At 41.1% G+C, this 13,291-nt stretch overlaps 1 protein-coding gene across 1 annotated transcript in view; it reads right to left on the bottom strand.

Annotated features, from left to right (window-relative positions):
• The window catches only part of DENND3 (DENN domain containing 3), a 40,189-nt gene extending 29,354 nt beyond the window's left edge, over nucleotides 1–10,835 (bottom strand). The window contains exons 1-4 of the mRNA XM_067290109.1: nucleotides 10,746–10,835; nucleotides 5,241–5,514; nucleotides 4,787–4,902; nucleotides 4,127–4,266 (exon numbers count right to left, since the gene is read on the bottom strand). Coding sequence (XP_067146210.1) covers nucleotides 4,127–4,266; nucleotides 4,787–4,902; nucleotides 5,241–5,514; nucleotides 10,746–10,829 — 614 coding nt within the window. The 5' untranslated portion in view covers nucleotides 10,830–10,835. The remainder of the gene's footprint in view (nucleotides 1–4,126; nucleotides 4,267–4,786; nucleotides 4,903–5,240; nucleotides 5,515–10,745) is intronic.
• Between the last annotated feature and the right edge of the window lie 2,456 nt (nucleotides 10,836–13,291).

Below are 13,291 nucleotides of genomic sequence, written 5' to 3' on the forward strand. Positions count from 1 at the left end.
AACAGCATTAGTAAAATGTAACAATTAAGGAATTAAGCATCTGTAGCTGGAAAGGTTCAGTGTTTCATTCAATAAGTCTCATATGCATGTTTACAGCAAGAAATATCTATATATTTATATTCTTTAAAAAAAAACAACAGAAATATAAGCTTGCAGATTTATATGTAAAGAAATTAGGAGTTTAATAAGGTTATAATAGCCCTTGAGGTTTTATTTTGGTTCATAGTTTTACTGATTTCCTAAAGAAGAATATTTGCTCTTGGGGGAAAAAAGAGGTCTAGAAAGCAGCTGAATACATCAAGAGATATATAAGAATCTGGGACATCACATTTGCGTACGGAAGTTAAATTCCTGAATCAAAATATTTTGCCTTTATATTACTGAGCTTTTTAATGGATTAGAGAGATGTAAACATTTAGTAAATTCAGACTGCCCTGGGCTGACTGTTATGCCATTAAACATTTTCCCAAAAGTGGATAGTTTAAAAATTCTCAAAGAAAAGCAGACATTTTAATTCAGTACGCTGCCATATCTAATACATTACTAACAACATAAGCAGACCTATTCGTTTTTTTGAGACGAAAAAAACATATCAGCACATCCGGTAATTGTTACAACAGAAACAGCCTGACCCTGACACTGAATAAGCAGTAGACGTACAGAAGGGACAGTAAGAGCTTCTTAATCAGTACGCTGTGCCCATTAATGCAACGTAATAGCAGCTGACAGCCCTGCACTGCAAATGTCTGCTGTTATAAATGAAGTAATGCGTGAAACATTAAAGCAGGGAGCTAAGGAGTTTATGAACTCTCCATTACCTCTACTAACTGTCCGCAGAAAGGTTTTTCAGAAAGCGAGAACACCTAAGAATGGTTCTTTTGCACTGCCTCAGTGCCGTGAGCTATTTGCACACTTCCACCTTTTCTCGAGGCAGTTGAAAGGACTAATACACAGGCTGGAAGATTTACTGTTTTAGTGGAGCCTATTCACCCATCCGAGATGGCAGTTCCTCCAAAAGCAGATTACTGCCAGAAATATTTCACTTTACATGGAGTGTAACAGATTGGGGTAATAAAAATAAATAAATAAATAAAAGAAATTATGCAAAGTGCCAAAACCTCTCAATTTAAACCCCAATCTTTTCAAATAATCCTGTAGAGTAATTCAGCAGTGGCACTGTTGTGAAATGGTCTAGATTCATACTTGTTTGCTTGGAGAGAGACATACACACTCTGTTCAAGTTGTTCTGCATTTGGAAGCACTGTACATTAGTAATATGTCAATTAATTATAAAATTAATGACACAGAATATGAAGATCATCATTACGATAGAAGTTTGAAAGTTCCCTTTGTGGTTGGAGGCACCTTAAGGGATTTATAGTTTGACCTAGCCTCTGTATTTTAGTTTTGTCTCAGTTAGTTGTCAGTTGTGATTTCTACTATACTCTGCCATTTGAAAAAGGTTAGGAATGGGAATGCTCAGGATGATAAAATACCTTGGATGAATCTCTTAAATGAATACAAATACTACCCCAGTTATGAGCAATCCTGTTCACTGCAGGTCCTGGAGAAAACAAGCTGTGCATGGCAAAATTCTGGAGAAATATGAAATCTTTTGCTACAACAAGGATCCTGAGTGGAAGCAGAACCCCTTCAGATGCTGCTTCAACATCCAGCCTATAGTATCAATAATAAATAATATTCTTCCCCACTAACTCCCACCAGGAAAGGGCTACACACTAGCAATAGGTGGTTTCAAGTCCACCACCTAGTGTCTTTGAATCCTCAGACTTGCAGAACAATAAATCAGTTTAAACATCACTGAAGCATACCAAGGATATAAGACCTCTGCTGAAAGTGTTATTATTTGTTAAGGGCATACTCTTTCTCCATTAGAACATTTATTTAATTAAGTTTATAATCCGCTGCCCTCTGATTACAGCTAAGACCTCTGAAATGAAAATAACTCTAATACCCTTTCTGGTTTACAGGAAGACAATGTTAAAATTTTGTTAGGTTACAAAAAGGTGAAAAATCACCAACTATAAGGCGCACTATGCTCAAAAGACATCCCCGAGGTCTTGTTTATTACAGTTGCTTATATTCCACCCAGAGCAGCCGCACATCCCACTAGCTAATTGCTTTGTGCCACATGGAAGAAAAAAAAAATGCAGTAATGCAACCAAAACAAACAAAGGAAAATGCTACCTCTCCACCCCTTCCTCTCCTCCCACTTAAATTTACTCTGGCAAAGTAAAATACATACTGTGTTCACACACACAAAAAAAAAATAAGGGCAGGCATTCTGAACTTATCTATCAAATGATATCAAAGAAAAAAAACATTGTGATAATGACTTTAAAAAAAATACAGAAGAAAACAACATGGAAACATTATCTGTTGATTTTCCAGTAGAGCAGGAAACGTGAACACCAAAAACAGCTTTGTCGCTTCATTCTCCCCACTCCTTTCAGTTAAACAGACTTTGATCAAGTCTTTAAACTCATATCCAGTTACAGCTGCTAACATGGATGGAGGAGAGCTGTGCGCCTGTACGACAAATTCCACTGTCATATAACCAGGACTACACACAATACTAACATGGAAGGCTATTACCGTACAGATCTCCTTTGTAATTAGTCACATATTTATAAATCACCTAGAACTTAGTAGGCAGGTTACTGATAAATTTGAACCCCCCTTATTAACCAATACAGACTCAGCCTAAGGGGGAAAGCCATCCACAGCATTTAGCTCAGGGGCTAACGTTTTGAGTATGTGCAGAAACCTATTATGGACGATCAAAGCAGAGATGCTTAATCATGATGTTTAAAATACCCACCCTGAGGCAGACGTTTGCATCTCAGGAGAGTTGACTCCATCTCCAAATTTCTTTCAGGCTAGTTCCTGTCTGCTCTGAACAAATACGAGACGCCCTGAAATGTTTTCGTAACCTCTCGAATTTTCCTTGCTTTTCCTGAACATTTTCCCTCCTCTCCCTTAGTGGGCTGTTTAAAAATCTGTTCACAAATTGCCCGCTTCTCTGAAGCGAGACATCTGTGAACTGGGAGGAGAAATGACTCACTTATGAATATACTATATAAACCACTGATGAGCACCACAACCATAAAGCTGAATCTATGCTATTTCCCTCCCAGTGGAAAGCTAGCGCACAGTAGGCCCCAAAGAGATTAAGTTCACAAGTATAAAAGAAGCATGAATCTTATTATAAAGACTGTATATAAAAGGCAAAGTACCATAAGGCATAAAGATTTAAGGTTTTGCTCCCACAGTAGCTCAGCTATACAGCTCTAACAATTACACATACAGATTAGCACTTGCTGGAGATTTGAGGCTTAAAAAAGCAGCAATGAATCAGCTCCTGCAATACCGAGGGCTGATGTAGCCGACTTAAACTTGAAAAGTAGAAAAAGTGATCTGGGCAGAAAAGGGAGAAAGGGAGACATACATTTCCTTTTTATTTTACCGAGGATCTTGATTTTGCACAAATTCATAAATAGCTGGTTTCCATCACGTCAAAGCCTGTTTTCCACATTAAACCCCTTGCCTAACGCTTTGAAAATGACAGAGTAGCACTAGCATGAACGCCAGCAGTGTGTCTGCTCCTGCTTAAGAGCAGTCAACAGTCACTTGTTTGTGATAACAGGTTTTTTTAAAGGCAACATCTGAACTGCCCAGTAGGAAGGTGCTGCTGTGCACCTCCAGGGCTCTCCTCATCTAAACCAGGGAGAGCCAGCGAGCACTGCAGCCCTGGAATTTAGTGAAAAAACTTCTTTCACCTTTGGACAACAGAAGGTCTGTAAATGCAGATTATCCAGTAATAACCAAATGTATAAAGACAGGCTCCCTGGTGCAAGGAGCTTTTAATCCACTTCAAAAGAAGAACATATGAATTTTCCTTGATATTTATAACTTACTTTTTCTTACCGTCTAGGTACCATTCACAAGACATTTCTCCTCTCCTTTGCCTCACATCTCATGCCATCTTAACTTAAAATTAAGTCCAGTTTTACCATCATACAGCTATCACACACATAATGCAAATTCATGTATTAAAACCTGCATAGTTATTTCTAGCAGAAACACAGAGGAAAGCAATTCTTACCAAGACAAGCAGTCCTTGAGGGCATTAAAATATGGATATCTGGATATAACACAAATGGCAAATGGTACAAAACAGCCAAGCGTTTTCCCAGTCTGCACGGATTCCCACTGGTCCTGCCCATTTGAGGAAATACAGCCATCCTACAAGAAAACTACAGATTAACGTGTTGACGTTAATCATGAATTTATGGCTAATATTTTCAGGAGAACATAAGAGATATGATACCCAATTCCCACTAAATTTCAAGGGAATTTGTACGCCTATCTCCCTTAAGCTCTTCAGAAAAATTTCAGCCTACAAGACTTCAACACATATATTAAAATTTTTTTTTAGCGCAAAAGACGCTTACCAAGAACACAGGGTACAATCATCACACAAATATTCTTAGAACTAAAAACATGCCCAAAGGCCAAAGTCTGCTCTTAAAAAAATTAAGTCAAAACTCCTAATTGAAATCCGTAACAGTTGTTCCCAAGTACTTTGGAACAGCATCGCATTAAATAAGAGTGCCGATATAAAGTACAATTTGTTCTCTGTTCCTACTAGCATAAAAACATAATTGTTAACTAAGTTCAGAAATTAAACTTGCCATTATTTTCAATGTGTTTTATTTTATATCTTTTAATATGTTTTAATAAAAGCATAAGTCAAATAACATACTTGCATAGGCTGGTAGTACTGTGCAACGACACCATATGTTCTGTTACCGCAGACATCTGTGAAGACCAGGAAATGAATGTGGTCCTCTTTTGATTCAGAAGCTAAATAAAGTCCTCCTGTAATTAAGGCAGAAACTTTTTATAACTACATATATACTGACAGCCGCTTGAAAAATGATTAGTCATGACAAGTATTGCACATTTCCACTGAATATCAAGAGAAACGTCTCATTTTAAGGGACTCAAATGCACATATACAATCCGTTTAATCTAAGAATTATTATATGAAGGTTGTAAGCCACACTTTACTGAAGAAGCAAGAGTATTACATAACATTTTTGCACTTTAAATGGCAAAATACAACAGATGGGCTTTGGGTTTTTTTTGTTTTTCTTAATCTATCTATCTATATTTAAAAAAACAGTTCTCAGTAAGAAGAGAGAACCCCACAGTACCTGGGAAGCATAGCTGTGGCAAACCAATAAGATCAATGTCCTTTGGAACTGTAATTTCTTCAGTATCAGCTGCTTTCTGGTCCCCATGGAGACCCTTCACATTCTCAAACTTTGGTCTCTCTTTCTTCTTTCGGAAAGACCGACGTTTACTTTTATTCAAGTTACTACTTGCATTAATCACCTGAATATCATCTTTACTGATAAACGGAGGCACAAATACAGAAAGAACTTCTGGATCAAGGGGAGGGAGGTTTTTGGGTTTCCTCTGAGTACCCTATAAAAACAAAATATATATGTTAATACATGAAGTTGACACTCATCCTGCTAATTTTTTTAATTGTTGTTATTCCTGTTTTCTCTCTAGTCCTAAAACTGTGAATTTTTAACGCGTTTTTTTCTCCTTCCTAAATTCTTCATGTTTCCTTCTAATTTCTTGTTTGAAATATGTTAATACAATGTGAATACTCTTGTCATTTTCAGTAGGCAAAGAAACGTTCTTCATCATTCAAAACACACTATATCAGTAGTGCACCTTTGGCATAATAAAACTAACAAATAGCAAATAAGATGCTTCCTTCTTTGAAGCACTAGGATTAAGCATAAATTATATCTAAAATAAAAACTGGTAGTAAGAGAAACCTGGCAACAAATAAATGAAAACAAGCAGAGAAAGCTGAACTCCCCAGATACATCTTTGTTCAATTTTCGGAAAAGCTACATGTTTACTCAGAATAAGCTTTACAGGAAAACAACTTTCACAAGACAAACTTTTAACTTCATAAGGCAATTAAGAAAGTCCGTGAAAAAAAAAAAATTATAATAAACACAGGACATTGTAAAATACCAGGTCATGAAAATTTTTGCATGTACTGATGGAGAGTAGAACATATATCCCAAGATTAGGTATGAAATTACAAAATTCCATAATACACAGCTTTGTAAAGTATTACTGTGCTAAAAGTCCTTGCTGTTTCACTTCAAAAAAACCTTTGGAGGAATTAATCAGAAGAGGAGATTCCCATGGACTTGGGAGTGCTTATTTTATTCTTTACAGTGAGACAGATGCAAGTAGCTGCATTTTGAAATACTTCATCATAATTTTAACTCATTCTACTGGCCAAAAAAAATCAAGTAAAGGCTTTGTTTAGTCAAAGGATATTTGGAGACAGGGAAGGCGAGTCTCACTGTGGCTAAAAATGCTTTGCTGTGTGTTCAGTCTTTGCTAACCGATTCCAGAATAGATGAAGCATACATTTCACTTCTTACTTTCACCTTTAGATATAATGCAACAGTATTATTTGCATTTAAGATATTCCTTGAGAACCACTGCTGGCCTTTTTCCCCACTTTTTAAAGCAGCTACAACATACAAAGCTCTACTGCTTCACTGAAGCCCAGTCTTCTTCCATCAAAGTTTTGGAACAGAAAGTCTCAGCTTATTTGTCCTAGTAGATGAGCCCATCAGTACTTTTCCTCACATTCGAACATCATAGGAAAAGCAAGGAGGAATACTTATCCTCATGATATATTAGTTACTGTATCTATAATAGTGTACTTGAAAGAAAATACTTTAAAAAAAATAGAGTGAAAAAATATTCTTTTACAGAACACACAAAGTCTGAACTAGAAAGAAAAGATGAACTAGTGGAAAAGATAAACGTTCAGATAAGTATCCATTGGGTTATTCCAAAGATAACAATAACTTTAAAAAAGCATGTTACAGCTTGGGGAACCCAACGCTATATCCTGACGTGCTAAGAGCTTCAAGCATCGTTTTCCTTAGTTGGCAGCTGACATCCGTTTCAACTGAAGAAACCAGGAACAGAGATAAATCCAGCATGATCACTCTCAAACAGCATGCTGCTAAACATTTCAGAAGGAAATTAAGAATTAAGGTTCAGCCCTGAGGCTGTTAAGTAGGAAAAACACAGACCTCCTTGCATAGTAGCACTCTTCCTTGGCAGATGGGCCCTGCAGAGGGTTTAATACAAAGTTGCTTCGACAAGGCAATCCCTGACTTGCACTGAAGGCATCTCTTTGCTACAAAGTGCTGGATTATAGCCAGCGATTTAACAGCCTCACAGTGTAACAGCCTCTAAAAGGGCAGGTCCTTGATGTCTTGGACTACAACAGAAGCATTAAGCACCAACTTTTTCACAGAACGGCATTGCCAGCGCTGTCACTGACCCAGTGACCCAGTTGTCAGCATTCAAGTCAGCTCATATTAACTTCCATGGCCAAAGTAGTCTTTTTCTTTTTTCTTTTTTTTTCTTTTTAATCTTCTCAGTTCAGGGATAGTGGACAAGCCACAAGAGAACAATCTTCACTTGTCTCTACTATTCTTTGAACATTTTAAATTCTCTGCTTCTACTGTCACTTCTTCATTTTGGAAGGCTTCTCTTCTAACCGTTGCTTTTTGCTATCAAATGTCCTTGAAGTATACTTTCCTTATAAACACTAATGCCTTTTCTTCCCTGTAATTTTGCAAGATCCCCAAAGTCAGTGATCATATTCCAACACTATTTACTTATTATGCTCCTGTGACAATGGTGCCGTACAGGACACAGATAGGAGACAGGCTTGTTACAATGACCACACTATTTTGGACACAAACAAGAAGCAGTGTGCTGAAACCACAGAATGGAGCGGAGCTCAGTTATTTGTTGTTATCCGTGATCTTGTTCTCTTCTCCCCATCACTGAAAAAAGTTAACTAAATTTAGAACGTTAGGAAAGAAATTACTTCTTTAAGGAACAATTTGGCAGGGAATATTATGAAGTCTCAGAAAACTTTGGTTAGAAGGGACCTCAGGAGTTCTTTAGTCCAACCCTTTGCTCAAAGCAGTGATAATTTCAAAGTTAGATCAGGTTGATCTGGGCCTCGTCCAGTCAAGTTTCAAAAATCTCTTATGAAGGAAATTAAAGAGCCTCCCTGGGGAACCTGCACTAGTGCTTAATCACTCTCAGGATGAAAACTTTTCTCCTTATATGCAATCAAAATTTCCCTTGCTGCAGCTTGTGACTGTCACTTTTCACCCTTCAACCTCTGAGAAGAGTCTGTCATCTCTGTAATCTCCCACCCCGCTTTTAAGTGATGAAAGTTGCAGTTAGATCTCCTCTTAGCTTTCTCTTCTCCAAGTTCCCTCAGTCCCCCCCTTTTCCAACATGTTCTCCAGCCATCAGATATCTTAGGCTCCTTCTTCTGGTCTCCCTGCAGCTTATCAGTAGTTCTCCTGCATCAAGGTGCCCAAAACAGGGACAGTATTCCCAATGTGCCTCAGGAGCGCTAAGCAAATGGGAATAATCACTTTCCTTATCTGCTAGCTAGACTCCCGATAACACAGGCCAATATGCGGTTAGCTTTCACTGCCACAAGTGCACACTGCTCACTAATGTTTGATCACAACATGTTTATTGTGCACTGCATGACATCTCATTTCCAGTGAACCATTACAGAAAAAGGCAAAAAATTGATTAAGGGATTACAGAATTAGCCAGGTCAGAAAACAAGATACAGACGTCAGAAGAGACAAGATTTGCACCACCGCCTGAGGTAGATACAGAACCCAGGGATGGAGCAATTAGGAGATCTGAGGATGGCAGATAACTTGCATGTAACACTTGCCAAGTCAAAACCCAGCTTCTTATCTGAGGCCAGCTTGGGGGAAAAAAGCCTTATCAAAGATGGCTCTACAATCTTCGTTATTTTACATCCCATTCTGACAAAATGCACACTCCCAACACTAAAAACCTCTTCTCTAGCTGAAAATAGCTGTCTGACCTCTTCAGATTGAAATCTTACAGGGACAATTATCTTGACAATAAGGACAATTAACGAATGACAGCACGGAAACTTAAGATCAGTATCATGAGCTTCCCTGCAAAACCATATGTGTTTTTGCTCCTGTTCCCGGAAACCACACTGGCAACAGATCAGTCAGCTAAACCTTTTCCTACTTTGGGAGTGGTTTAAATATCATGCTCCCGCTGACTTCACTGTTCCATATTGCAATAAAATTTAAAATGCACAACACACTTTCATGACCAAGATTTTAAGCACTTTCAAATTTTTACCCTGTTCTCTGTAAATATCATCAGGTGTCTTCTTTCTGCATTTGCCAAAATTGGACACAAACCACATGCCACCATTTCCTTGTGTAACTAGTGCTGGGAAGGAAAAGGATGTGGTATAAAAATCTACAAACTTGCCCTAAGACCGTGACTAAAATCTCTGTGGTGCAACAGCTTGCAGTGATGTTACTATAGTAATACTCAACGTGCTCGGAGAATACTTTCGTTTCTGACACTACATTTGCTATCCAGAGCAAAGAGAGGATTCAAAACAGGTAGAGCGATCAGAACAGGGTTCCATCTTTGGGGGCCAATTTCCTATTTGTGGTTCAACAGGTTTTTTGGAAGCAGTGAGATCTGGAGTATACAGTATGAAAGCAGTATACAGTCGATTGAAAAGAAAAAAAGTGCCCATTTTAGGTTTACTTCTCAAGCAGATGTCGTAAGAACACACACACGCCTATTTCAAAATAAGTGGGTGGTGACTTTTATGGCCCGACTACTTCCCTAATTTGAATATATACGTGAGTGACATTCCATAAATGGAATCACTCGTTAGCCAACGTCAGTTAGGAAGCTCCCAAGTGAGTGAACAGCCACAAGTCTGACAAAGACCTTTTTATCGAACGCCCTTGGAGCGCGCAACCAAATTCAAGTTCAAGCGAGACAAGCGAGATCCGTGGGAGCAAGAGCTCATCGGGCAGACAGCACGGACAGCCCTAACGAAACCTTCTGCACATTTTAATAAAGTCAAGGAGAGGCCTTTAATTGTTAATTCACATGGGACGCTGCTCACTATAAACAAATTATTAAACCAGTCGTTCAAAACAGAAGCCAACCTATCGACTTCTACCTTACCTGAACTGAGCAGGTTCTGCCAAATTCAGGGCACGTAATGACTCCCAGGGCAGTCTCGATACAGGGATTTCGCCCTTTTTGTTGTCCTAAGGATAAAAGCCACCAGGCTTTACTCCCCTCTCTTTAGCTTTCACCTCCACCAGAGGATGGGCAAAGAGATATTACCCAGGAAAGGCTACGCACCGTTCAAGCATTTTGCTGGCTGCTTCGGCTTATATAAGGCTCGTGTTCACCTAAGCTCAACTCCTCACAAAAAGTTTAAGTTTCTACTTGAAGTCTCTACCAAGTTATTCCCGCCCTATCGTTGGTCTCCTGTCAAAGGAGGGGTTTTAACCAACTTTTAAAGCGTTTCTGCTCAGTCAGACCACAGCAACAACAAGGCAAGCCAGCGGTTTTACTGAAGTAAGGAGGGGCAGAGCTGACCCGGCTCGGACCCAGGTTAAACCCCCGTCAGGGCGCGCGGCCACCGCCCCGCGCAGGCAACCGGGAGCCGTTAAACGGCCGCAGCCGGCGGCAACGGCCGGTCCCGCGCTCCCGGGGCCGCGGGTTCGAGCCCGCCCTCCGACCCCTCGGCTCACCTGCAGGAGCGCCCGCACCCTCTCGCAGGGCACGCCGACCAGCAGGCAGATCTCCAGCAGGCCCGAGGGCAGCACGTCCTCCATGGCACAGCGGGGCAGCGGCCGGCGGCCGGGCGCCGACGGCTCCTTCGCCCAGGAGCCGCCCAGCTCCTCCCTGCGGGCCGGGCCGCGGCGGCCACCCCCTCCCGCGAGCAGGCGCGCACCCCCCCCCCCCTTCCCCGGGGCCTCCAAACGCTCGGAGATGGCGACTCCCTCTTTGATTGGCCACCTGCCCCCTCTGTCTGCAGGCTGCGGCCAATCAGAGCCGCGCCGCGCCTTGGCACCGCCCCCCCCCGCGCGCCCTGTGGAGACGAAGCTCCCGCCGCGCGCGCCGGAGGCGCCGTTGGGCCTGTGAGGGGCTGTGGCGACCGTTGGTGCGCAACTCTCCCTCCCTCCCTGCCCGCCGGGACGGCCCTCGGGGAGGCCGCTTCCCGCCCCGAGGGGAAACCCGCTGCTTTCTCCCCGCCAGCCGCGAGGCTGGGGACTGCGGGGAGGTGGAAGCGCCTCGGGCCCGTCCCGGTGCTTGGCGGGGAGGGGGGGAAGTCACGGCCTGGCCCCGTGCTGCGAGGCCTCGCCGCTCGCCTCCTGTTTGCTCCGGGTGACTCAGCAGGGTGCGTGAGCGCCGTTAAGCGAGAGCCTTTTCTTTATAACCTGTCACGGTTTCAGCGAGCTGGGAGCTGACGGCAGGCTGCGTGGCGCCCTCGCCTCCAGAGCGGCGGGTTTCGCGGACGGCGCTGCCCACGCAGCGGAGAAACGACCGCCGGGACGCCGTGATTTCTTGTTGAGCTCTTTAATCAAAGCAGGCAATTAGTCACCCGGTCTGCGATGGCTCTGAATAGGTCTTCGTTGAGGGGAATGCGTTTCCCCTGGGATCGGTGCATTTTACCGTAAGGCACCTAAAACCGTAGAGAGACGTTTCTGCGAAACTAAAGAGGCCAAATGCAGTTTCACCGCAGTCACAAACTTTTTTTTATGGGCTAGTGTTCACATCCATTAAAACTAGTAGAAATCCCAGTACGCCCCAGGCTTTCAGAGCCTGTTGTCAGTTTGGCATTCAGGGAACTGGGAACTTCTTCAAGAAGTACAAAGAACAGAAATGCAAGATGCGGTGTTTGGGGGGATTTTGTTGTCTGAATTTTTCTTTTATTACAGCTCCGGACTGTATTTGACCTCCAGAGTTCTCAAATAACTTCTTTAGAGGAAGTCACAAATGCTGAATGTTGGAAACTACATCTATATAGCGCTGAAAGAAGGAAATTCTTGAAAACCTGGAAGATGAGAGATCACTTCTTCAGGGGGCTCACAGATTTATATAAATGAAACTTTAAGGCCAAAAGGGATTGTTAAAATCATGTTGTTTAGCTGGCCACAGGGTCAGAGTGATTCCTGTGTTCAGTTTTAACTTCTGGCTGATGCACAAGTTCCTGGGATAGGAGTTAATAACCATCACTGTTAAAAGACACCATATTTCTAGTTTCACTGTTTAGTTTAGCTTTCTGCCACTGGATCGTATTACGTTTTGCTTGCTGTCTGAACAGATTCTTTATTATGAAAAGACCTCCTTGCAGAGGGAACTTAGAGAGTGTTCAAGTCAATTCTTAAGCTCATTTTATTTTTAACAGAAACTTAAGCAATTGGTTTATACTTCTTAGATTTCTCTCTCCTAATCACTTTTGTACATCTTTTGCCAACCTCCTCCAATTTTTCCAGTATTCTTTTTGAATTATGAACACCAAAAATAGACTTACTGTTGCTGAACATCATAATAAATCACCTCAATATTTCTAATGGATATCCCCGCCGAACTGAAACAGTAAAAGACTGATTTACGAAACATTCAAAAAGGGTGTGACATTTAACTGGTTAGCCACTGTATCCCCCTACAGTCGTCTTAGGGTTATTATTTCCAATGTGACAGTCCTACATCTTACATTCTTTGACCTGTACCTGTAACCTGGCATTTGATTATATTAAAAGAATCATACAAATGAACCCAGGTTATTAAGCACTGCAGATCTCACTGTAGTTAATTCATCTGTGTGATTATTAGATTTTTCTGCTATCTGCAATGATAAATACTGAATGATTCTTATTCTTAATGTAGCCCTCAAAGCAAGGATGTGGTCAAGGTACTATCAAAACAGAATTACTAGATGAAAGCTAATAATGTGAATCTGTGATAAAATCTCAAGAACCTTGGAAATAGGAAACAAGGTATATGGAGTCACTGTTGAGGGGCAAAATAATTCATGCAGAGAAGAATCCCTCTCTGCTATGGAAAGATTCATATAGTTAAATCTAATTTTTTCTAAGAAAAAATATCGACTACAGAGGAAATAGCTTTTATTATCTATTTTCTTTGTGCAAAATCTTCTTCAAGTCTTCTACACTGCAAACACCTATATTTAGTCAGAGGAATCCTGGCCCATGTAATAGTAAAGCTGTACATTGCATTTTCATTGTACCACCTTCCCACACGTCTTCTTTCATCTATGATGCTCTTAGTT

Source organism: Apteryx mantelli, chromosome 2, assembly GCF_036417845.1.
Source record: "Apteryx mantelli isolate bAptMan1 chromosome 2, bAptMan1.hap1, whole genome shotgun sequence".
Classification (NCBI taxonomy): Eukaryota; Metazoa; Chordata; class Aves; order Apterygiformes; family Apterygidae; genus Apteryx; species Apteryx mantelli.